The sequence below is a fragment of the Bombina bombina genome, chromosome 2, assembly GCF_027579735.1.
Source record: "Bombina bombina isolate aBomBom1 chromosome 2, aBomBom1.pri, whole genome shotgun sequence".
Taxonomy (NCBI): Eukaryota; Metazoa; Chordata; class Amphibia; order Anura; family Bombinatoridae; genus Bombina; species Bombina bombina.
The window spans coordinates 778,478,650-778,505,340 of NC_069500.1; the positions used below are offsets into that span (position 1 = coordinate 778,478,650).

Here is a 26,691-nt window from a genome sequence, read left to right on the forward strand (position 1 = left end):
AGAACCCAAATGTATAGGTTTAATAAAAATGTATACAGGTCAGCTGATATTCGCTTCTAGTTCAGTATTCATGATATACATCTAAGCAGTCTACTTCATATCATATATTTATAATTGTGCAATGTCTTAAAACATAAAAATACACAGGCTACAATTCATATTAAAATTAATCTATGTATAAACATATCTCATATACCATCCTTTAAGATACAATATATTCATTTGAAGCATATTTATAGCCATCTGCCCTCAATGCTGCACCTTCTTATGGTTATTCTTTGCAGCGAGTAGCCAATGAGAAGGCTGTCATCCATCCCTTTTCCTCCCTCTAAAGCAATCTGCCTGCAGTTGTGTGCTATGTTTGAAGCAACCGCATAAGTGCTGGAAATCAGCTCACGAAAAATGCACAAACTGTAAAAGCAGTTTTTTGTTTTTTTTTAAATTGTATTATTATTTTATGTGTCTGTTACGTTTTATACGTGTAATATCTCTTTTTGTACACTACTGACAGTGGGGGGACCTTTCAGTAAACGGAGCATTTTAAGAGTTGAAGGTCATTTCCTGTTAGTTAATGGCTAAATGTTTTAATGCATTCTTTTAATCAGTCATTCAGGGAAGTAGGAAAACACCACTTCCTTGATTCCATCCTATGTTCTAGCTTTATTTGATTTTCACTAAAACAACAATTAACAGGCGAGAGCGGTATTTGAGCTGTAAAGTTGTATTTAGCTAGCTCATTTTCATGTAGTGTTTACATTTCAATCGTCAGAGACAAACATTTCTCCAACATAGGTGTGTCCGGTCCACGGCGTCATCCTTACTTGTGGGATATTCTCTTCCCCAACAGGAAATGGCAAAGAGCCCAGCAAAGCTGGTCACATGATCCCTCCTAGGCTCCGCCTTCCCCAGTCATTCTCTTTGCCGTTGTACAGGCAACATCTCCACGGAGATGGCTTAGAGTTTTTTAGTGTTTAACTGTAGTTTTTATTATTCAATCAAGAGTTTGTTATTTTAAAATAGTGCTGGTATGTACTATTTACTCTGAAACAGAAAAGAGATGAAGATTTCTGTTTGTAAGAGGAAAATGATTTTAGCAACCGTTACTAAAATCGATGGCTGTTCCACACAGGACTGTTGAGAGGAATTAACTTCAGTTGGGGGAACAGTGAGCAGACTTTTGCTGCTTGAGGTATGACACATTCTAACAAGACGATGTAATGCTGGAAGCTGTCATTTTCCCTATGGGATCCGGTAAGCCATTTTTATTACAGACAGTAAATAAGGGCTTCACAAGGGCTTGTTAAGACTGTAGACATTTTCTGGGCTAAATCGATTCATATATAAACATATTTAGCCTTGAGGAATCATTTTAATCTGGGTATTTTGTAAAATAATATCGGCAGGCACTGTTTTGGACACCTTATTCTCTAGGGGCTTTCCCTAATCATAGGCAGAGCCTCATTTTCGCGCCGGTATTGCGCACTTGTTTTTGAGAAGCATGACATGCAGTCGCATGTGTGAGGAGCTCTGATACATAGAAAAGACTTTCTGAAGGCGTCATTTGGTATCGTATTCCCCTTTGGGCTTGGTTGGGTCTCAGCAAAGCAGATACCAGGGACTGTAAAGGGGTTAAAGATAAAAACGGCTCCGGTTCCGTTATTTTAAGGGTTAAAGCTTCCAAATTTGGTGTGCAATACTTTTAAGGCTTTAAGACACTGTGGTGAAATTTTGGTGAATTTTGAACAATTCCTTCATACTTTTTCGCAATTGCAGTAATAAAGTGTGTTCAGTTTAAAATTTAAAGTGACAGTAACGGTTTTATTTTAAAACGTTTTTTGTACTTTGTTATCAAGTTTATGCCTGTTTAACATGTCTGAACTACCAGATAGACTGTGTTCTGAATGTGGGGAAGCCAAGGTTCCTTCTCATTTAAATAGATGTGATTTATGTGACACTGAAAATGATGCCCAAGATGATTCCTCAAGTGAGGGGAGTAAGCATGGTACTGCATCATTCCCTCCTTCGTCTACACCAGTCTTGCCCACTCAGGAGGCCCCTAGTACATCTAGCGCGCCAATACTCCTTACTATGCAACAATTAACGGCTGTAATGGATAATTCTATCAAAAACATTTTAGCCAAAATGCCCACTTATCAGCGTAAGCGCGACTGCTCTGTTTTAGATACTGAAGAGCATGAGGACGCTGATGATAATGGTTCTGATATGCCCCTACACCAGTCTGAGGGGGCCAGGGAGGTTTTGTCTGAGGGAGAAATTTCAGATTCAGGGAAAATTTCTCAACAAGCTGAACCCGATGTGATTACATTTAAATTTAAGTTGGAACATCTCCGCGCTCTGCTTAAGGAGGTGTTATCCACTCTGGATGATTGTGAGAATTTGATCATCCCAGAGAAACTATGTAAAATGGACAAGTTCCTAGAGGTCCCGGGGCCCCCAGAAGCTTTTCCTATACCCAAGCGGGTGGCGGACATTGTAAATAAAGAATGGGAAAGGCCCGGTATACCTTTCGTCCCTCCCCCCATATTTAAAAAATTGTTTCCTATGGTCGACCCCAGAAAGGACTTATGGCAGACAGTCCCCAAGGTCGAGGGGGCGGTTTCTACTTTAAACAAACGCACCACTATACCCATAGAAGATAGTTGTGCTTTCAAAGATCCTATGGATAAAAAATTAGAAGGTTTGCTTAAAAAGATGTTTGTTCAGCAAGGTTACCTTCTACAACCAATTTCATGCATTGTCCCTGTCACTACAGCCGCGTGTTTCTGGTTCGATGAGCTAGAAAAGGCGATCGATAGTGATTCTCCTCCTTATGAGGAGATTATGGACAGAATCCGTGCTCTCAAATTGGCTAATTCTTTCACCCTAGACGCCACTTTGCAATTGGCTAGGTTAGCGGCGAAAAATTCTGGGTTTGCTATTGTGGCGCGCAGAGCGCTTTGGTTGAAATCTTGGTCAGCGGATGCGTCTTCCAAGAACAAATTGCTTAACATTCCTTTCAAGGGGAAAACGCTGTTTGGCCCTGACTTGAAAGAGATTATCTCTGATATCACTGGGGGTAAGGGCCACGCCCTTCCTCAGGATAGGTCTTTCAAGGCCAAAAATAAACCTAATTTTCGTCCCTTTCGTAGAAACGGACCAGCCCCAAGTGCTACGTCCTCTAAGCAAGAGGGTAATACTTCTCAAGCCAAGCCAGCCTGGAGACCAATGCAAGGCTGGAACAAGGGAAAGCAGGCCAAGAAACCTGCCACTGCTACCAAGACAGCATGAAATGTTGGCCCCCGATCCGGGACCGGATCTGGTGGGGGGCAGACTCTCTCTCTTCGCTCAGGCTTGGGCAAGAGATGTTCTGGATCCTTGGGCACTAGAAATAGTCTCCCAAGGTTATCTTCTGGAATTCAAGGGGCTTCCCCCAAGGGGGAGGTTCCACAGGTCTCAATTGTCTTCAGACCACATAAAGAGACAGGCATTCTTACATTGTGTAGAAGACCTGTTAAAAATGGGAGTGATTCATCCTGTTCCATTAGGAGAACAAGGGATGGGGTTCTACTCCAATCTGTTCGTAGTTCCCAAAAAAGAGGGAACGTTCAGACCAATCTTAGATCTCAAGATCCTAAACAAGTTTCTCAAGGTTCCATCGTTCAAAATGGAAACCATTCGAACAATTCTTCCTTCCATCCAGGAAGGTCAATTCATGACCACGGTGGATTTAAAGGATGCGTATTTACATATTCCTATCCACAAGGAACATCATCGGTTCCTAAGGTTCGCATTCCTGGACAAGCATTACCAGTTCGTGGCACTTCCTTTCGGATTAGCCACTGCTCCAAGGATTTTCACAAAGGTACTAGGGTCCCTTCTAGCGGTACTAAGACCAAGGGGCATTGCAGTAGTACCTTACTTGGACGACATTCTGATTCAAGCGTCGTCCCTTCCTCAAGCAAAGGCTCACACGGACATAGTCCTGGCCTTTCTCAGATCTCACGGATGGAAAGTGAACGTAGAAAAGAGTTCTCTATCTCCGTCAACAAGGGTTCCCTTCTTGGGAACAATAATAGACTCCTTAGAAATGAGGATTTTTCTGACAGAGGCCAGAAAAGCAAAACTTCTGAACTCTTGTCAAACACTTCATTCCGTTCCTCTTCCTTCCATAGCGCAGTGCATGGAAGTAATAGGTTTGATGGTAGCGGCAATGGACATAGTTCCTTTTGCGCGCATTCATCTAAGACCATTACAACTGTGCATGCTCAGTCAGTGGAATGGGGACTATACAGACTTGTCTCCGACGATACAAGTAAATCAGAGGACCAGAGACTCACTCCGTTGGTGGCTGTCCCTGGACAACCTGTCACAAGGGATGACCTTCCGCAGACCAGAGTGGGTCATTGTCACGACCGACGCCAGTCTGATGGGCTGGGGCGCGGTCTGGGGACCCCTGAAAGCTCAGGGTCTTTGGTCTCGGGAAGAATCTCTTCTACCGATAAATATTCTGGAACTGAGAGCGATATTCAATGCTCTCAAGGCTTGGCCTCAGCTAGCAAAGGCCAAGTTCATACGGTTTCAATCAGACAACATGACGACTGTTGCGTACATCAACCACCAGGGGGGAACAAGGAGTTCCCTGGCGATGGAAGAAGTGACCAAAATCATTCAATGGGCGGAGACTCACTCCTGCCACCTGTCTGCAATCCACATCCCAGGAGTGGAAAATTGGGAAGCGGATTTTCTGAGTCGTCAGACATTACATCCGGGGGAGTGGGAACTCCATCCGGAAATCTTTGCCCAAATTACTCAACTGTGGGGCATTCCAGACATGGATCTGATGGCCTCTCGTCAGAACTTCAAGGTTCCTTGCTACGGGTCCAGATCCAGGGATCCCAAGGCGACTCTAGTAGATGCACTAGTAGCACCTTGGACCTTCAAACTAGCTTATGTATTCCCGCCGTTTCCTCTCATCCCCAGGCTGGTAGCCAGGATCAATCAGGAGAGGGCGTCGGTGATCTTGATAGCTCCTGCGTGGCCACGCAGGACTTGGTATGCAGATCTGGTGAATATGTCATCGGCTCCACCATGGAAGCTACCTTTGAGACGAGACCTTCTTGTTCAAGGTCCGTTCGAACATCCGAATCTGGTCTCACTCCAGCTGACTGCTTGGAGATTGAACGCTTGATTTTATCAAAACGAGGGTTCTCAGATTCTGTTATTGATACTCTTGTTCAGGCCAGAAAGCCTGTGACTAGAAAAATTTACCACAAAATATGGAAAAAATATATCTGTTGGTGTGAATCTAAAGGATTCCCTTGGGACAAGGTAAAGATTCCTAAGATTCTATCCTTTCTTCAAGAAGGATTGGAGAAAGGATTATCTGCAAGTTCCTTGAAGGGACAGATTTCTGCCTTGTCTGTGTTACTTCACAAAAAGCTGGCAGCTGTGCCAGATGTTCAAGCCTTTGTTCAGGCTCTGGTTAGAATCAAGCCTGTTTACAAACCTTTGACTCCTCCTTGGAGTCTCAACTTAGTTCTTTCAGTTCTTCAGGGGGTTCTGTTTGAACCCTTACATTCCGTTGATATTAAGTTATTATCTTGGAAAGTTTTGTTTTTGGTTGCAATTTCTTCTGCTAGAAGAGTTTCAGAATTATCTGCTCTGCAGTGTTCTCCTCCTTATCTGGTGTTCCATGCAGATAAGGTGGTTTTACGTACTAAACCTGGTTTTCTTCCGAAAGTTGTTTCTAACAAAAACATTAACCAGGAGATAGTCGTGCCTTCTTTGTGTCCGAATCCAGTTTCAAAGAAGGAACGTTTGTTGCACAATTTGGATGTTGTTCGCGCTCTAAAATTCTATTTAGATGCTACAAAGGATTTTAGACAAACATCTTCCTTGTTTGTTGTTTATTCTGGTAAAAGGAGAGGTCAAAAAGCAACTTCTACCTCTCTCTCTTTTTGGATTAAAAGCATCATCAGATTGGCTTATGAGACTGCCGGACGGCAGCCTCCTGAAAGAATCACAGCTCATTCCACTAGGGCTGTGGCTTCCACATGGGCCTTCAAGAACGAGGCTTCTGTTGATCAGATATGTAAGGCAGCGACTTGGTCTTCACTGCACACTTTTACCAAATTTTACAAGTTTGATACTTTTGCTTCTTCTGAGGCTATTTTTGGGAGAAAGGTTTTGCAAGCCGTGGTGCCTTCCATTTAGGTGACCTGATTTGCTCCCTCCCTTCATCCGTGTCCTAAAGCTTTGGTATTGGTTCCCACAAGTAAGGATGACGCCGTGGACCGGACACACCTATGTTGGAGAAAACAGAATTTATGTTTACCTGATAAATTACTTTCTCCAACGGTGTGTCCGGTCCACGGCCCGCCCTGGTTTTTTAATCAGGTCTGATAATTTATTTTCTTTAACTACAGTCACCACGGTATCATATGGTTTCTCCTATGCAAATATTCCTCCTTTACGTCGGTCGAATGACTGGGGAAGGCGGAGCCTAGGAGGGATCATGTGACCAGCTTTGCTGGGCTCTTTGCCATTTCCTGTTGGGGAAGAGAATATCCCACAAGTAAGGATGACGCCGTGGACCGGACACACCGTTGGAGAAAGTAATTTATCAGGTAAACATAAATTCTGTTTTCTGCTTATAACCTGACTTGTGCATCAGTTATTTCAGCCAAACTCGTATCTACTTCATGTTTATTGAAGTTAAGCATATTCTCTGACTCAAAGCATTTAATTATTTTCCATGTATTATCTATAGAATTTAATGTCCCAGAACAAGCCAGTAGTTTTTTTTCTACCCCCCCCCTCCACACACACACACTCACACTCATTTCTTGCAGTGTTACCGCCACCATTCTAGTTGTGCTGTCTATTGAAGATATGGTACATTTTCTATATAAGAATGCCATTATAAGTTAGATAAATGGAAGATTTCAGGGTAGAATGCAAGTACACTTCATTTGATCAGAATTCAAACAAAATATTATTATTATTTTTAATTCTGGGTCCCAGACAACACCCAGCAAATGTAAACCAAACTGGTATAGATCAGATTTGCAAGGCACTTGGGCAAATCAAGAACAAGTTGCTCTCTTTGTAGATGTAAAGATAATAGCCCCAAAACGAAAAAAAAAAACATCATCCAGAGGTCCCATAAGTATTTGCCCCTTGTAAACAAAGGCAATGTATGAAATGAAAGAAACCTGACTGGGGGTATTGTGGAAACCTGAGGTTGCACTGCTTCACATCCAGTAAGGAATTCAGGGCCCTTTCCACAAAAGTATTTTATTTATCTTTGAGGCAACAAGGCACACAACAGGTAAGCCATGTGGCCTTTAGGGCAATATAATATCTTCCAGTTAGTGGCACCCTATTTCACCCAAGGGCTTCATTTGCAGCCTCTGAATCCTCAAATGGGCCCTCATTGTACTTTTCATCTGTTATGTTTGGCCATCATTAAAAAACATTACAATTCCATTAAGGTTAAAGGGACAGTCTAGTCAAAATTAAACTTTCATGATTCAGAAAGGCAATGCAATTGTAAACACCTTTCCAATTTTCTTTTGATCATCAAATTTGCTTTGTTCTCTTAGTATTCTTTTCTGAAAGTTAAACCTAGGTAGGCTCATATGCTAATTTCTAAGCCCTTGAAGGCCGCCTCTTAGACACTGCTAGCTCATGTTTTCCATATAGCTAAGAATGTGCTCACTCCGTAGAGTTACTTACAAGTCAGAACTGATTGGCTAAAATGCAAATCTGTCAAAAGAACTGAAATAAGGGGAGAGTCTGCAGAGGCTTAGATACAAGATAATCACGGAGGTAAAAAGTGTTTTAAATTAAGTGTTTCATATCCCTTTAAACATATTGATTGTTTTACTAAAAAAAATTATAACATAAAAATTATTTAAACTGAAACCAATCCAGCTATATCCGTTGTGTACTTTAATAATAGTGTTCAATATCTGGTGCATATACTCATTATACATATGACCCCCTCCCCATATGTAGCTGTCATTGCTGTGTGAATTAGAGGTGTGTGTGTTTACACCACCGTGATTGGCCGGTTAACAGAAAGGAAGCTTGTCTGGCGGCCAATCAGTGAGGGGGCTAGTTTTTATAGCACGTTTGTTTGAATCACATTTTAACAGGCTATGAGTAAGGCTTAGGCCGAAACGCGTAAGCCGTGTGTTTAGGTGCCCTGCACTAATTATCATTCCACATTTGTTTCTCTGCACTTTTATCTGGGGGTATGTACCCCTTACGCTTGTAACGTATTTACTACTTGGAAGTCCATTAAATCTGCTTGCTTGTTCCAACTCGTGTGCTTCTCATACTTTCTCTCTGTTCACTTTAATGCTTTAACTGTCACATATTGTTTTCTTCTCATCTGGATCGGCCCATTCTGGGGCCTTTCATTTTAGCTTGATAAAATTATAAACTAGGTTATGAAAGAAATTATGCCATAGAAAGAGAATTGCAGAAAACATTTGAAATCCCACCTAGACATAAAGCTAATATTCCACCAGTAACAAATGTATGTAATGTCATGGTATTGTGAATATGAATAAAGCTGTAATGCTGTTATGTGCTAATATAACTATAGTGAAAAAAGTAAATGGCACATACTGCTTTAAAGATCATATTGTTAATGGACTGAAGAAGGAATACACTGTGGTAGTTCCTATAATTTTATGGATGTCACTTGGTTCTGACTTAGTTTTCTCACCTTTATTCCCTATAGGAAGGGTGGAAACAACAAACTTATCAAGATATTTAACCATGATGGCATGTATGGTTTCTCTGAGCCCCTCACTTTCACCTCTGTAGTGGAACTGATCAATCATTATAAACATGAGTCACTGGCTCAATACAATCCCAAACTGGACACCCGATTGCTTCACCCAATGTCCAAGTACCAGCAGGTGAGTAGGTCTTTAATCTGCTGTATCACACTGCTCTGTCTTTCTTCCTTTGTGTGTTTAAGATTCTTAGTTGTCTGTTCTCCCCTCCCCTCTGACACATGAGCATGGTCTCAAGATTTGTATGCTGGTGTTTTAGGACCAGATTGTGAAAGAGGATAGTGTGGAGGCGGTGGGAGAGCAATTGAAGATTTATAACCAGCAGTACAGGGAGAAGAGTCGTGATTTTGATACCTTGTATGAAGAATACACCAGAACCACCCAGGTAATGCGCATCAAACTCGCAAATGAAAGCTAAACAATTGTAATCAGAACAATGGCTGATCCTCTATCACGATTCATTTTAATGCAGGAGCTGCAGATGAAGCGTACAGCCATTGAAGCCTTTAAAGAGACCATCATAATCTTTGAGGAGCAGAGCCAAACTCAGGAGAGGTTCAGCAAGGAATATATTGAGAAATTCCGCAGGGAGGGAAATGAGAAGGAGCTGCAGAGGTGAGTGTATACAAATAGAAATCCTCAACCAACAGTACAGCCACTTAGAAAATCATACATCTCTAACACTATTGCATAATAATATACATGTCAAAGGGGCATGACCCATCCCTTTAAGGCATTTTCTTCTTAGTTATTTCAAACTGAATTCTGACTTTCTGCAGCCTGTACTAGATCTGCAACCTGTTCTTGTTTTGGCATGTTAATGTTAACTTAAAGGGACATTAAACCCAAAAAAATTATTTTGTGATTCAGATAGAGGATACAATTTTAAACAACTTTCCAATTTACTTATTTTATCTAATTTGGTTCATTCTTCAAAAATTCTTTGTTGAAGAAATAACAATACACATGGGAGAGCCAATCACACAAGGCATCGATGTGCAGCCACCAATCAACAGCTACTGAGCCTATCTAGATATGCTTTTCAGCAAGGAATATAAAGAGAATGAAGCATATTGGCTAATACAAGTAAATTAGAAAGTTGTTTAAAATTGCATGCTCCTTCTAAATCATGAAAGAAAAATTATGGGGTTTGTGTCCCTTTAAAGTTTTTACTTTTTGTTACATGTTCAAGAAACGTCTATTCTGTTGAAAACTGGACCACAAGGCACATGAAAATTGGTTAGAACTACACATTTTAAATTATAATCCCTGCTTTCGCAAGTCAACTCATGAGGATTGCATCATTGAAATATGCCCTCCTCATATTCACTTTCTGTGATTTGCCTTTTGTGCCCATTATTTAGTTTTCATGGCCCTTCCATTTGGCCTTGCCCCAGCCTCCTTAAATATTGACAAATCTAAATGCTCTTGTGTCTACATTTCAAGTGGAAAATAAACTATGTCAATGTTGAATATACTGATTGCAGCTCTGATTTTTTTTTTAAGGTCATTCATGGTTACTCCCTGAACACCTTTCCAGTATTTCTGTCTCTGCGTTGGATGGCGATTTCTAAGAGCTCCACTCATTATTTTCCCCTTGATTTCACTTGACGCCAATGAAGCTTAATTCTGTCTTGCTTTTGGAACATGATTGCTAGGATCTGTCTCAACAATCCCTTTATACTCTCCCTTATGCAATTCCCTCAGTGGTAATGAATCTTGGACAGTAATAACATAGAGATCAGTACTACTTACTGGTTCACTATGTTGGTATCTTACAGAGCTCGTAGGGTTTTAACCTCTCCAAAGTGTGTTCTGGACCTCTGTGCCATTCACTGGGTTTATTCTCAAGTGGCAACACTTTCTCTCTGATTATCTCAATTCCATTAGGTAACTTTGGTTGCCTGCAACAGTTACTGAGGGGGACGTAAGGTCTCTTATATTCTAATATCAGATAGGTTTGCAGGTCTCTGATTTGAATAAGTTATGTCACAGTCTTAGATCACTGGGAAATAAATTTCTTGAGAAATGTAAAGTTTCACTGTGTGGAATCATCACACGCACACTCCATCTTCCAATAGCTCTGTAGTTTAGGTCAGTCAGTGGTTGTCAAATACATGTGGCAGGGACAGAAGAGGCATGAGCTGTGTATGTGAATGCCACAGTGATTTTTAGGCTTGATCATCAACAAACCCACATAATGCACAGAAGTCTCTTACTCCATTTTACAATGGTAGACACTCTGTGCTTTCCGTTTGGTGTTACTCTCTTTGGTACCAATGGGTTATCCTAACTTTACCTGATTTCTTGACTTCTGGTTTAGGTTGCTGACTCTGCAACTGATGCATTACTATATATCTGAGCACCATTTAGCTCTTTGTGTGCCTCATTCTTTTTTGGACTGCCCTGAAATGTTTTTTCCCTAAGGTGGTGTGGCTCTCTTCGTTTTTATTAGGACATCACCAAAGAATAAATCAGCACGACGTTTCGGTGCAACTGACTTTGGTGATGTCCTAATAAACAGAATTGGAACTACACAAGTGGTGCTTCTTTTCTGGACTATTATTACTTAGTTTAAGGTGAGTGCAGAACCCTATAGCTTGCACCTTTTGCAGGACTGTTGAACACTGATATTGCATATTGGGTCTCTTCCTTTTGTCATTTATTTATTTATTTACTCTGAAGAACACCTTTGGAAGATGTTGGCATGTGGTTTGCACTATTATCAAGATACTTCAGTAAGTATGACTTTTTTCTCTGACTTGGGCCTTCCCTAAATAGGGACTATGCTTCCTGTGTTGCTATGGAACTATATGTCTGGTTTAAACCTAGAAAATCATGCTATTAAATTATTTCCCTTTATATCTGAGGTTGACAGAACATGTCCTTCTGTTCTGCCTATGTCATATGATGTGTGGCTCAGCTGGCCATACCTGGGAGATGTGGAATAAGATTTCCTTCTCCTCTCCTCCATTTTGTTCCTCTTTTCTTGGCTTATCTATCAATTGAACTATGGTAGAAAAGAAAGAACAACCCACTCATATTCCTCTCTCCTGCATTTTATTCCACTTTAGGAGTGTGTACTACTAAACCATTTGTCCCGTTTTAAAAGTAAAGGATTGTATTAAAACCCAATTGTCTCAATATGTTTCACAAAATCAAAACAAGTATTGTACATTAAAGAGGTTTGTTTTAAGACCCTTGAGTGGTCTTCTGGTAATTCACAATAAAAGGAAGAACACAATCTGCTTAAAGAGAACAGTGTACTGTAAATATTCCCCCCCTTAAATGTGTTTCCTATGATCCATATTACCCACTGGAGTTTATTATATTGCTTACAAATATCTCATTTACCTTCATTTTGTCATTTGAAATAGCTACTGTTGCCTGCTGAAACTTCCACCTATAATTAAAATGTCAATACTACAGTAATGGCAACAGAAAATCTATGTAAACAAGAAGCAGCTGAAGAAACCACACTCCCACTGGGGATTGGGACAGATAGGTACTAACATTTTCATTTTCAATTGTTCTCTCGAAGTATTGTCCTTTGTGTATGCAAAAGAGATAAAATAAAGTGGACTTAATGTATAGAATGAGAGCTAAGATAATGAGTTGTGATCTCCCTACAAGCTCAGCTCATTTCAATGGCTTGTGGTTTCATCGAACAAACCGCTATTTTGCATGGAAGAAAACCCATAAATTAGCAATTTCCCATAGCTTTTATACTCTGAAGCTGGGATAACAAGTCATTGGAAACACATTAAGTGGAAACCAACGGTACTCTGTCCCTTTAAACTAATGGCACACATTGTTAAACACAGTATGTGAATCTTTTAGGATAATGACTTTTTCGCAGCTAAATGTAGACAGTGAGATGAGATTGTAGACATGGAGGCCTATTTATCATATGTCTGTCGGATATTGCGGATCAGGTCCGACAGACAACGCTGAATGCGGAGAGCAATACGCTCTCCGTATTCTGTATTGCACCAGCAGCTCTTATGAGCTGCTGGTGCAACGCCGCCCCCTGCAGACTTGTGGCCAATCGGCTGCCAGCAGGGGGTGTCAATCAACCTGATCGTACTCGATCGGGTTGAATTCCGGCGATTCCTGTCCGCCGCCTCAGAGCAGGCCGACAGGGTTATGGAGCTGCAGTCTTTAGACCGCTCCTTCATAACTGCTGTTTCTGGCGAGTCTGCAGGCTCGCCAGAAACACAGGGCATCAAGCTCCGTTCGGAGCTTGATAGATAGGCCCCATTGTCTGCTCTTTTAAAGAAATATCTGCCATACATGTGACTTGTAGAGATCAGTAAAGATGGTAAAGTGTACAACAGAGAATATTAATCACAAAACAGGTACATATGTATTGTAGATTTTAAGAACGATGGGACTCTAAAATTAAATACAGAAATTGCCAAACATTGAGCAGACAACGTACGTACAAATAACAAAAGTGTTTTTAAACTTTTAATTATCTGTGTTATAAATAAATAAAAGAAGATTACTACTTATTGAAATGAACCATAAGGATGACTGTTTTCTAGCCTGTTTATATATTTCTGTTCTGTAATTTTTTACTGTATCGTTTCCTTAATCTTTTAAAGCTTCTAACATTCTGTTTCTGGGTAGGTTGCTGATTAACGCAGAGAAACTCAAGTCTCGAGTGACTGAGATTCATGACAGCAAGATGAAATTGGAGCAAGACCTGAAAAAGCAGGCGTCCGAGAACCGGGAGATAGACAAGAAGATGAACAGTTTGAAGCCTGACTTATTGCAGCTGCGCAAGCTAAGAGACCAATATCTTGTGTACGTATGCGGCATCCACCTGCGTGTGCTGTCTGAATCGTTTCTATTGCCCCTTTTTTCACTGTTTATCCTTAATTCCCCCCTCTTACCTGCTTTTTTTCTCTAGTCCTCATACTCTGTATATGTACCTCTGTTTTGCCCTTTGTAATCATTGCTTTCCTTTTAGCTGCTTTTAGTTCTGGTTTAACGTTTCCATTTCCTATCCTGATACAGGATTTTCTTTATACTTGTCCCTTTCCTTCAACTTTTACTTTCTTCGAATTTCTGTTTCAGAATTTGAGCTAACACATTATGTGCTTAAAGGGACATTAAACACTAAATACATGCTAGATAGAATGATGCATTCAAAGAAAAGATTAGTCCATGACTAACATGTAGATGTATTTTTTAAAGTTTCATTAGTTGTTTAAAAAGTGACAAAATAAGTGTAAAGTTTTAGTGTCTATAAAACACTGGGAGCTGCCATGTTGTAACTTGTGTTACCATCTCTGCTGTGGCCAATTAGGGACAGTTATACATAGGTCACTAGAGTCTGCAGCCAATGGTTGTGCTGGATTTAACAGTGTTCTGCACTTCCATTTCTAACAGGAACTGAAAAGCTCACAATTTCAGAATGGAATTACAGGCAAAGAGGACAAAATAAATAATGAAAGTATATTGCAGAGTTGTTTTATTATATACAATTTATAATTTTATATTATCATCTCAAAGTGTTTAATGTCCCATTAATAGCACGTCCTTACCACTGTTCCTTAAGGTCAATGGCACTGTATTTGTTCACCTTTTGAACTGGAAACTAGTTTTCTAATCTGTTTTTGATCTGCAAACACATAGTTATCGTAATTTTTTTTTTTTTTTTTTTCATTTTACACTTACAAGTTTCTCATGCACTCACTATAAACTCAAAGATACATACTAGATAATTGTTTAAGATTAAATTCATAGATTTAGTTAATCCCTAGTATGGTTGTCAGGTATACAAAATATGACTGCAAATATCTACTAGTCATAGACTTGTTTAAGAAATGGGGGGGACAGACAATAGGCATTAATATGTAATGTTCGTGTCTTAACTCAGAATACAAAGCCATATCTGATGATAAATGTAAATAAACTGGTATTTTGCATATGTGCAATGCTTCGCTAAATATTGTAGTTGTGGTGCACATGTTCAGTATTTTTTTTTCTACTACAATTGTTTTCTTTATAAGGATTTTTTTTTTAATAATGGCAAAATATCTGTATTAGCAGTGTAAATGTACATGGTGTTTTTAATAATAGTATCACTTGATAGTGGTTTTAAATGTGAATGTTAAGATTTCTACAATTTGAAAAGTTGAGGTAAAATGCGTTAGTTTAATATTGCGATATATATTATATTATATACTGTTGTTTTACTATTATATTACTGTTATATTATGTTGTTTATGCTTTAAATCTGAATACTATGGTAAAAGAAGTTAGCTGAAAAAAGAAGTGCCTTGCATGGTGTGTATTCACCAGTAATAATTTGCAGATTTTTTTCATGACGCTGAAAAAACCTGCATGTGCTATTGATTATGCCTTTGTAATTTATCACCTTCATAATAAGTGCGAAAATATGTTGTAGCATTTATTGTTCTGTATCTGAATATGTTTATGTTTAGAAAGGGATTATTAGGCTATAGAAGGTGACAGGTACCTCTTTGAAGACAGCTTTGAACTGCATTAGGTCCCATCATTAAAGGGACTCTGTACTTATTACTTATTGTCTATTATTTATATGTAAGCGCAGCATTTAAATGTGCACATTAGCCATAATGACCTATAAACCAATCAGTATTAATAGGAAACTGATACAGCTGTATTAGATTCAATTTGAAATTAAACAACATTATTTCACTTTTTTCAGGCAAAAAAAGAAAAAAGCAATGTCAATATGTTTAAATACAGCTCTTTTATATGAGTGATAGAAAATTTAGTACAAGTCTCTTTTAAGTTCCTAAACACTGCCACCTAGTGGCTATTGCACAGATTAATCTAAAGGTGTTTGTTTTACAGCTGGCTGCATGGAAAGGGAGCTCGTCAGAAGGACATAAACGTGTGGCTGGACGTGAAAAATGAACCTGAAAAGTAAGTGGTAAATCCCCACTTTGTTTATTTTCCGAGCAAAGTCTGTCTAATGCTAGATATAAATTAAAGTAGGAACACCTACGTGATTGTTTTTTGTTTGACTCCTGAGAAATATTAAATTGATCTCTCTTACTATGGCCTCAATCCTCAAAAACTCGCTGGCATAGAGAAAAACTCTCATCTTATTTTACTGAGCACTGTATTTTAAATCGAGTATCTTTCCTTAAAGGGACAGTCAACACCAGAATGTTTGTTGTTTAAAAAGAAAGATAATCCCTTTATTACTCATTCCCCAGTTTTGCATAACCAACACTGTGATAGAAATACACTTTTTACCTCTGTGATTACCTTGTATCTAAGCCTCTGCATACTGCCCCCTAATTTCAGTTCTTTTGACAGACATCCATTTTAGCCAATCAGTGCTCACTCCTGGGTAACTTCACGTGCATGACCTCAATGTTATCTATATGAAACTCATGAACTAATGCCCTCTAGTGGTCAAAATGCATTCAGATTAGAGGCAGTCTTCAAGGTCTAAGAAATTAGCATATGAACCTCCTAGTTTTAGCTTTCAACTAAGAGTACCAAGAGAACAAAACAAAATTGGTGATAAAAGTAAATTGGAAAGTTGTTTAAAATTACATTCTCTATTTAAATCATGAAAGTTTTTTTTGGACTTGACTGTCCCTTTAACATAAACCAGTTCTCAAGGTAAAAATTGCCTTTAAAACAATCCCTGAGCAGCTCTTAAAATTCGAAAGATGTCAAACATTGTTTTAATCAGATTAGCTATATGTACCTAGCATGACTTGTTTCCATTAAAACTGTTTCTTTCTAATGACACAGGGAGTCCCCGGATCATCATTAATTACTGTTGGGAATATCACTCCTGGCCAGCAGGAGGAGGCAAAGAGCACCACAGCAAAGCTGTTAAAGTGATGGTAAATCCTAGCGTTTAGGAAACGCTAGGATTTACAATCATAACAAATAAAGGGGACTTTCATTCATGAAGTATAAAATACTTAATTCTGAAAGCCCCTTTATTTGTTAGCAGCGTTTGCATGAATGAAAGTCCCCTTTATTTGTTACGATTGTATGAATGAAAGTCCCCTTTATTTGTTACGATTGTAAATCCTAGCGTTTCCCAAACGCTAGGATTTACCATCACTTTAAGTATCACTTCCCTACCCTCAACCCCCAGTCATTTTAGTGCAAGGAAGAGGTGAAGTAATTAGGTGTCTGATTGAAGATTCTTCTATCAAGAATTTTATTTTTATGCCAGGGCAGGATTGCTCTGACTTTTCATCACAAGCTGCTTTTAGCTGTACTCCACATTAGTCTCTTCAGTAGGGCTGTGGTAGCTTTTAAGCAGTTAGGAACTTGTAAAGTGTGCTTTGCTGCGTTTTCCTAACATGTTGCTGCCCTAGTATAAGCCTGAGTAAGCTTACTCTGTCTTTCTTTTTACGCAGGTCTCTGTGAGGAGCGGCATCCTCTCATACTTTGTGAGTTGTCTGACTGCCGGACGGCTAGACTGCAGTTAAGTGCCTCTTGTCTTCTAGGTAGGGAGACTGTGCACTTATTGGTCCTGCAACATTATATGGGACTTTTATATCCTTTATAGGATGTTAACAGGCATAGAGCAGGCACTATTGAGGTTAATGAGACAGGGGTTTTACCTTTATTTGGTATAAAAGTATATACCCTTTATGGTGGGTTCAGCTGGTCAGTTTTTAATGGGAATGCAATAAGTGTTTCAGTGCAAAGGATGTACTAGAGATGTATGCTCTAAGCTACATTTTGTTTGTTTCTGCAGAGGTGCTGCAGACTGGTCTCTGTTTATCATTATGTTGGCCAGAGACCCTTCCGTTTGATGTTTTGTGCAATTAGGAGCAGGATATTATTAATCTTTTTTTTTTTTTTTATGTGAATCTTTATTCGTGTTTTATATATGGGATATGGGAGATCGTCATTTGGGTCTGCTACAAATGCAAGGGCTATCGGTCCTCCTACATCTTAGATAAATATTATGGCGGGAAGGACTCTGTTGCTCGCCATCTAGCTTCTGTCTCTCAGTTGCGGCGCAGTTTTCGCCAGCGGATCATGTGACTCGATCCTCCGTTGTTAGTCTCAGACTGAAGTCAGAAGGGAGACGCTTAACGGAGTGGCATTTTTTGAATATGTCGTAGATATGTTTAGTTTCAGATCGGCAGGATCCCTGCCGTCTTTATTACGATGGTCTTTATTACGATGGTTCAGGCTCCTCTTCAGAGCACAAACTGTACCGTGTAGGGATTGTAAAATTTACAGACGGTGCATTCTGGTGGGGCTTTGCCCTCTTAGCTTCTCATGTCTCACTAGGAGGTGTTTACCTCGGGAGTGTCCTGGCAAACCTATGAACTCCTCAGTCTCTGGGGTGTAGGTATATTTACTCTGCTTTCCTAGATAGATAAAAATAACTATAAAGGAACAGTGGCAGAGGGCATCAGGAGTCTGATGTCTTGATGGAAACACATGAATAAAGTATCAGTAAATACTTTTATCAATACATAACACTACATTCATATTTCTTAAAGTCACAGTACATACAATTGCTGATCAGATGACTTCTATCAGTATTAAAATTAAAGATTTTTTTATTTTGTTGTTGCCGCTGAACCCATTGTCTCTTAGGTTAATGCTGTTTAAGGAATACCACAGCTTTCTCCTTAAACGTCCCAAGCCTTCATGGCGTCATATACAGTGCCCTGCGGTTCCTCTCAATCTCCTGGAGGAGTAATTTTTACTATAGATTTTGCGGTAAAGCTATCTTCTATGGTCTCTGTGGCATTATCTGATTTTCTTATGTTAAGGGGACATTGCAAGAGGAATTTAGAGCTCTGTTCCACTTTGCTACACAGGATGTTCTCACTCATAAGCCTGATGAGGATATGTTGGTAGCCTCTGGGGGGTGAAATCTCGGATTCGGGCAGTATAATTCCTTCATCTGATGCTGGAGTAGTAATCTTCAGATTTTAGCCTGTACACCTTTGTGTATTGTTAAAGCAGGTTTTGGCTACCTTGGAGCGACTCCATTTTATCTGTCATTTTCAATCCTTATGAACCTAGTAAACATTATAAATTCTAGGAGTAAGAAGTTTTTCCTGATCCAAGCCGTGCTAGGAGTTTTTTCCCCATTAAATGTCATGGCGCACGGTGCCTAAAGTAGTAGAGGCCTTTTCTGCTCTGGCTATGTGAACTCTGATCCCTAGAGAGGATAGCTTCTCTTTTCAGGATTAATGGACTAAGCTGGAGGCTCACGTAAACAAGTGCAGTAGCTTATGGTAGAACTGGCTGTGGCTCAACACAGAAGTAAGCAGAGTAATAAGCACAGAGCCATGGGTTCAGATCCCTGCACAGCACTGTCGATCAGAATTCTCCCCAGATGCGACATCTTGTCCGATTCCTTTTGGTAGGGACTCTTTTGGAGAAGATTCAGTACAGAATTAGAGCTAACTAATTATTCTATTTCTGATTCTTTCATGCCAGTGTTTCAGTCTTAAGCAAGAGATCTGGTTTTGCCGTGCTAGACGCGGGGTGTTGTAGTTTTTCTTGGTCAGTTGATTTTTTCCCTGAGTCCAAGTTCCTGGCACTTGCTTTCAAGGGTAAGAACTTGTTTGGTCCTGATCTGTCAGGACAAGATGAAAGAGACCAAGTGAGGGGCTGAGTCTCTCTGTCTTCTATTATATATACAATATGTCTCAAATAGTCTACTGACATAGTATCTCAGGGTTTCTAAATAGTATTCTTCTTTTCTTCCCAGAGGCAGGTCCCTCCTCCCTAATAGTTTGAAGTACGGGACCTCTCTTCTCTGTGGGTGGAGTTCCAGTTCCCATAGGGGAAAAGGGATGCTTTCATCCCTGTTTGTGGTTCCCTACGAGAAGGAGTTGTTTTTTTTTTTTTTTACCCTATCTTTGACCTAAAGTGTCTCATCTAGTTTTCTCATGGTACCCTCCTTCCTAATGGAAACCATTGGTTCTCTGCAAAAATAAGGTTTCAGGGTATTGCTGTGTTGCCTTCCTGGATGACTTAATGGGTCAGACATCATCTTTTCAACAAGTAAAGTCTCAGAAGTCTTGTTGTATTTTCTATCGGCCAGATTACGAGTTTTGCGTTAGAGGCTATGCGGTGCTGGTATTACGGGTTTTTACAAACCCAACGTTAAAAAGCAAGAAGTGAGCGTTGAGCAAAATTTTGCTCCTTACCGCACTCCAATACCAGCGCTGCTTAAGTCAGCGGTGAGCTGGTCGTACGTGCTCGTGCACGATTTCCCCATAGGAATCAGCAGGGAGAGCGGCTGAGAAAAAGTCTAACACCTGCCAAAAAGCAACGTAAAACTCAGTTAACGTAGCCCCATTGATTCCTTTGGGGAAATAAAATGTATGTCTACACCAAACACCCTAACATGAACCCCGAGTCAAAACACCCCTAATTTTACACTTATTAACCCCTAATCTGCTGACACCTGCATTATATTTATTAACCCCTAATCTGCTGTTCTGGACACCGCCGCCACCTACATTATACTTATGAACCCGTAATCTGCTGCCCCCAACATCGCCGACACCTGCATTATATTTATTAACCCCTAATCTGCCGCCCCCAATGTCGCCACAACCTACCTATACTTATTAACCCCTAATCTGCTGCCCCCAACATTGCCGCCACTATAATAAACATATTAATCCCTAAACTGCCGCACTCCCGCCTCGCAAACATTAGTTAAATATTATTAACCCCTAATCTGCCGTCCATAACATCGCCACCACCTACCTACATTTATTAAATACTAATCTGCCGCCCCCAACGTCGCCGCCACTATACTAAATGTATTAACCCCTAAACCTAAGTCTAACCCTAACACCCCCTAACTTAAATATAATTAAAATAAATCTAACAAAAAATTCCTATCATTAACTAAATAATTCCTATTTAAAACTAAATACCTATAAAATAAACCCTAAGATAGCTACAATATAACTAATAGTTGCATTATAGCTTGCTTAGGGTTTATTTTTATTTTACAGGCAAGTTTGTATTTATTTTAACTAGGTAGAATAGTTATTAACTATTTAATAACTACCTAGCTAAAATAAATACAAAAGTACCTAACCTAACCTAAGTTACAATAACACCTAACACTAAATAAATTAACTAAATTAACAAAAATTTAATAAATTAAATTAGCTAAAATACAAAAAAAAACCCACTAAATTACAGAAAATAATAAACAAATTGCAAGATATTTAAACTAATTACACCTAATCTAATAGCCCTATCAAAATAAAAAAAAAAGCCCCCCCAAAATAAAAAAAAAACCTAGCCTAAACTAAACTATCAATAGCCCTTAAAAGGGCCTTTTGCTGGGCATTGCCCCAAAGTAATCAGCTCTTTTACCTGTAAAAAAAAAAAAGTACAAACAACCCCCCAAAAGTAAAACCCACCACCCACACAACCAACCCCCCAAATAAAATACTATCTAAAAAAAACCTTAGCTCCCCATTGCCCTGAAAAAGGCATTTGGATGGGCATTGCCCTTAAAAGGGCAGTTAGCTCTTTTGCGGCCCAAACCCTAATCTAAAAAATAAAACCCACCCAATACACCCTTCAAAAAACCTAACACTGGTTAGGTGTTCCCTGAGATAAGTATCCAATGTGAGAGGATATAAGAATAGGTTGGCTAGCACAAAAAAGAGAGAGAATTTCTTGTAACTTTTGGGAGAATATATTATTATGTACATATTGATTTGAAGTACCGATTCGTAGACTAAGTTATTATATGGTTTTGTCTGTCATATTAGACGGAATCTGGATTGCAATGTGCTCTGCACATTATAATTGTAAATAAATATATATTTTTGTGCTAGCCAACCTATTCTTATATCCTCTCACATTATGTACATTGAAAATGTATTATGTTTTATTATGATCTATTTATTACCTGTTGATTTCAGCAGGGAAGAATTATATGTGAATATTGTAGTCAAGGCAGTAAAGTGTATAAGAGGTTAATTTTAGCACTGGAAGAAAAAAATTGTGATTGGTATATGGTTAACGTATCAGAGAACAGATGTTCCTTTAAATCACTAACACGTTTGCACAATGTCAGCTACGATTACGGCAAGAGGCCGAAACATGTCAGCCTGTTGCTTACGTGTGTTCACTTTTTAAGTGCTTTTGGTGCTTCCATGTTTTTTACCACAAGTGGATTATAATAAAGGATTTCAAGTTTTACTTCGCTCTGGATACTTTCTTTCAACATTATATATATATATATATATATATATATATATATATATATATATATATATATATATATATATACACACACACTGCTAATCCGCATCTCCGGACCAAATAAAAAGAAATTGGCAATATATAAAAATGTATCACAACTTTATTAAATACAAAAAATATTTAAAATCAATTGCATGTAAAAACATGAAAGATCAGCTACAGTTATAAGCTACAGTATATGAATAAATATAACCTATTCTGCTATGTGAAATATTCATGTGTTTGTCTGGTTAGATCACATGAGAATATGCAATCGGCTTTATTTTAAGCGAGAGTAGGTAGTTAGTTCCCCCCATATACACATTTATATGCTGTGTGAACTTTATAAATTGAAGATATATATATCAAGCACAAAACTAAGTGGGAAGCAAATGCTAGGCAAGAGCTATACTGAGAAAAATAGGGGTAAAAGGGTATAAGTATTACTATTAGAAGTGCCCCTAGCTATAGCCAATGGGAGTCTTGTGGTGCAGACCCTTTAAAATAATATATCAAGAACATTTATAGAAGAGACATAATCAAGGAAAATACTTTGCTTCAAAAAGACAGGGAATTCAGCACTCTTTTTAAAAAAGGATACACAGCTCTATATTAAACAAAATAGCAGTTTTATTGATACAGAAGATTCGCTGCTTAGACACATTTCATCCCCTGTGAGATAGACAGGGCAATAGTAAACTGAAGCGCAGGCCAACATAACCTAAACCATGATGCAAGATAATAAGATATTATCATAAATAACAGTTAAGAAACCTGACCGTTCAGGTATGCAAGGTACCTTTGGATATATTTCCACAATATTTATTTATATATAAAAATAAATAAAGAATATTGCCAGTCCAGAGCTGACTTTCACCGTATGGCGATTATTCTGAACCTTAAAAAATTTGATTGTGCATAGCCTTCTAATGTATATGATCACCTGGGATGTTTTTTGTTTAATGTTTAGTAAATAATGACGATTTCTGTTTAAAACTGATTGTGTTGTTATTTACAGTAGATTGTTTCTGTTTTATACAATCCCTCATGATCTTATGTAACTGCCTAGATGACTTTTCATGTAACATCTTTTTTTATATTTAATGTAGTATCCAATTGTACTTTTCACCTCAAGTGTTTTTTATTCTAAATGTTGTCTTATTCAGAAAGTGCAATACAAATTCTAATAAAAAATAAATTGCACAGTTTATTCAAGCCATGGGGGCCGATTTATCATTGTCTGTCCGACATGATACACTGTTGGCATTTATCATTGCAGCAGCAGTTCTAGTGAACTGCTTGTGCAATGCCGACCCCTGCTGATTTGCGGCCAAAGGGCCGCTAGCAGGGGGTGTCAATCAACCCGATCGTACACGATTGGCGGATTGCAAACCGCAGCCTCAGAGGCAGCAGACCAGTTATGGAGCAGCGGTCTTAAGACCGCTGCTTCATAACTGCTGTTTTTGACGAGCCTGAAGGCTCGTGCAGAAACAGGTATCAGGGGCCATTCGGCCCTTGATAAATCGGCCCCATGGTCTCTAAAACAAGTTTGTAAAGTTGAGTTTGTTTTTTGCCACTTTTACCCACTCATTTAATGGCAATTTAGTAATGTTCCCTTTTTTTCCATGGCAGCCCATACTCTATGATGGATGATGAAGAGGATCTCCCACATCATGAGGAACGCACGTGGTACATGGGAAAGATGAAGAGAGAGCAGGCAGAGGAGCTGCTAGCTGGAAAGTCTCATGGTACCTTCCTGATTAGAGAGAGTCGGCAAAAAGGTTGCTATGCCTGCTCTGTGGTGTAAGTATTAAACTGCAGTAAGGCCTGCACATGCCTTTCCTACTTTATATTGGGCCACTCATGTTTGCATAGTCTCTTATTTTCTCTCTCCCTCACTCTTTCACTCCTATGCAGATCTTAGTTGTTTACTCTCAATCTTTTCCTGTCTTTTAGGGATATTGTAGAACTATATCACCTTTTTATTTATTTTTTTATGAGAAATTTAGTTATTTTCATTTAAAGTGAATGTAAATTTTGATGCTAAAGTGCCCGGTTTTTAAAAATTTGATTAAAAACAGAGGCACTTTAATTCATCAAAATTTACATTTCACTCCTGTTGTGAAAAAAACTTACCTTTTAATCTTCACAGCAGCTCCAGCTTCCCCCGGTTGTCGCAAGCCATTTCTGATGTCAGAAATGATGGATCGTCATCCTCCAATCACGGCTTCCCCCCGGGAGAATCAGTGTCTGATTCAATGCCTTGATTGGAGGAAGCCAGATTCCTCATTTTAGACCCAGGAAAGAGGCTTTGCAACGACCGGAGGAAGCTGGAGCTGCTGTGAAGATTAAAAGGTAAGTTTTTTTTTTTCACAGGAGTGAAATGTAAATTTTGATGAATTAAAGTGCCCCTGTTTTTAATCAAATTTTTAAAAACCGGGAACTTTAGCATCAAAATTTACATTCACTTTAAATCATGTTTTTTTCACGCAGTTAATCAAATGAAAGTATGACACTTTATGTGCTAATTTCTAAAGTAGATTCCATTTTGGATATTGGCTTGTTAAACTCAGACCTCTGATGCCTCCTGGTATACAAACATTAAGCTTTGTTGCCCCATTCTCTAGGTTTTATCTGATTCTTATTTTTGTGTCGGAAGATGTTTGTTTGTTTTTTTGGGTCAGGGATTTTTTTACAGGCAGAATTGCATAACAAGACCACTAAACACTGTATAATTGCATACTCAACAAATATATAATAAGACAGTGCAAAAGCTACATTTAGACTCCAATCAGCAAGTGCTACACAGACGCTGAACCAAAGATGGGCTGGCTCCTAAGCTTACATTCTTGCTTTTCCAAATAAAGATACGAAGAGAACGAAGAAAAAATAATAATATGAGTAAATTAGAAAGTTGCTTAAAATTGCGAGTTCTATCTGAATCATTCGATTCATTAATTAGAATTAGACTATCCCTTTAATTGTTAACAACTAGCTCCTTTACCTTTTTTATTTTGTCATTTGAAATAGCTGTTTTTACCTGTTGTATACCCAACTGTACTGAAAATGTCAGTACTTAAGTACTAGTTATAGAAAAGCTATGTAAACAAGAATGTTTGTTTTATATTCTCTAAATATGTGCCTCACTGTGTATAGAGAGATAAGCTAATGAGGTCTGCCCTTCTTGTAAGCTTAGCCTATTTCATTGTGTTGTGGTTTTAATTAGAAGGATCCATTTCCCATGCATTTTAAACTTTGTAGTTGAAATAACAAGTCGTTGTAAACACTCTCCCTTTACATTCAGGCTTCTTCATGTAAAGTCATTAATACAAATGTCATAACACAAATACATTTTGATATTCAGATTTGCATTTTAAGCATCACTCTTTGCTGACTGGCTGCTTTGTCTTTTACAGGGTGGGGGGAGAAACTAAGCACTGTATGATCTACAAGACAGCCACTGGATTTGGATTTGCTGAGCCTTATTACCTTTATTCTTCTCTGAAGGAGCTGGTCCTGCATTACCATCACACTTCTCTGGTACAACACAATGATGCTTTGAACGTTGCCCTTTCCTGCCCTGTGCTGTCGCACCATACACGATGAGCCCTTCCAGCATTAGAAGCCACTCCCTGAACATAGGCTGGCGAGGCAAAGCCTTGTTACAGCTGAGCTTTGTGGGCAGCAGAACACTGTGGGAGATAGGCTACCCTCGGAACATTCCAGTGTGGTTATTGGTAGCTTAAGGCCCCGTAGCATTGTATTTCTAGCTGATGTGTATCCATAGGTATATTCTGAGGATAACCTACCTCTGAGTGCCTTATTGAAGAGCAGGTGGGTAAAGGCTTTTGGAATGTTACAGTAGAGGCATCCTGTATTTACTCAACTTGAGTAGTGAGGTTGATTGGAGTGTTCGTTCCGCCTCACCATTAGCTCAGAAGCAACCTGCAATCCTAGCCAGTGCATTACTATTAAACTAAACGTAAGGGTTACATATTGTCACACATTTCAGATAGATAAATACCTGGTACTTCAATTCCCCACATAAGTCAATCACACGGTTCATGCTAGATTTACCAGAGATCACAGTAATTAGTATGTTGTGAACTGTAATGTGGTATAAACAATTATATGCCACTTGTTAAAGCAGTATTTTTAACCTTGATAGAATGTGAATCAGCACTTACAATGGCACATTCTGAGTAGTTCATGCTACACGTGGATTTTTTTTGCACAATGCCAGATTACTATCAGACTTTTGGACGTCAAACATAAGGCAGAAGACACAACCTATAGAAAAGTACCATAAAGTAAAAGCTCATATTGGAATTTAATGTGAGCTCCAGTAAATTAATAAAATGTGATGTCATTGCAAACTAAAATTTCTCATGGTGAGTAAAAATACCTCATGCTAAAGTTTTCAGTTACCGTGAGGCGTTAACATGCGCCAGATGATCAAGGCCATAGTTCCAAAGCTGTTTTTGCCTTCCTTCCTACTTGTCACCCTAGTACAACTAAACTCCTTTATGTAGCATTCCACCCTCCATATATGTCAGAAGTTGCTATTTCCTTATTTATATATTCACACAATATACCCAATATAAAGCTATAGTTTGATTAAGTGTAATATCAAATAAAGATGTTCAAT

At 38.9% G+C, this 26,691-nt stretch overlaps 1 protein-coding gene across 2 annotated transcripts in view; it reads left to right on the top strand.

Annotated features, from left to right (window-relative positions):
- The window catches only part of PIK3R2 (phosphoinositide-3-kinase regulatory subunit 2), a 233,576-nt gene that overhangs the window by 203,243 nt on the left and 3,642 nt on the right, over positions 1 to 26,691 (top strand). Inside the window, exons 1-8 of one of the 2 annotated variants that reach the window (XM_053702939.1) lie at positions 6,834 to 6,840; positions 8,751 to 8,933; positions 9,070 to 9,195; positions 9,283 to 9,425; positions 13,443 to 13,619; positions 15,660 to 15,731; positions 23,676 to 23,846; positions 25,460 to 26,691. The exon at positions 25,460 to 26,691 is cut by the window's right edge and continues 3,642 nt beyond it. In XM_053702939.1, the coding sequence (XP_053558914.1) occupies positions 8,799 to 8,933; positions 9,070 to 9,195; positions 9,283 to 9,425; positions 13,443 to 13,619; positions 15,660 to 15,731; positions 23,676 to 23,846; positions 25,460 to 25,649 (1,014 nt within the window). In that variant the 5' untranslated portion in view covers positions 6,834 to 6,840; positions 8,751 to 8,798 and the 3' untranslated portion in view covers positions 25,650 to 26,691. Of the gene's footprint in view, positions 1 to 6,833; positions 6,841 to 8,750; positions 8,934 to 9,069; positions 9,196 to 9,282; positions 9,426 to 13,442; positions 13,620 to 15,659; positions 15,732 to 23,675; positions 23,847 to 25,459 lie in introns of those variants that run through there. The other variant, XM_053702938.1, reaches the window with a different exon arrangement.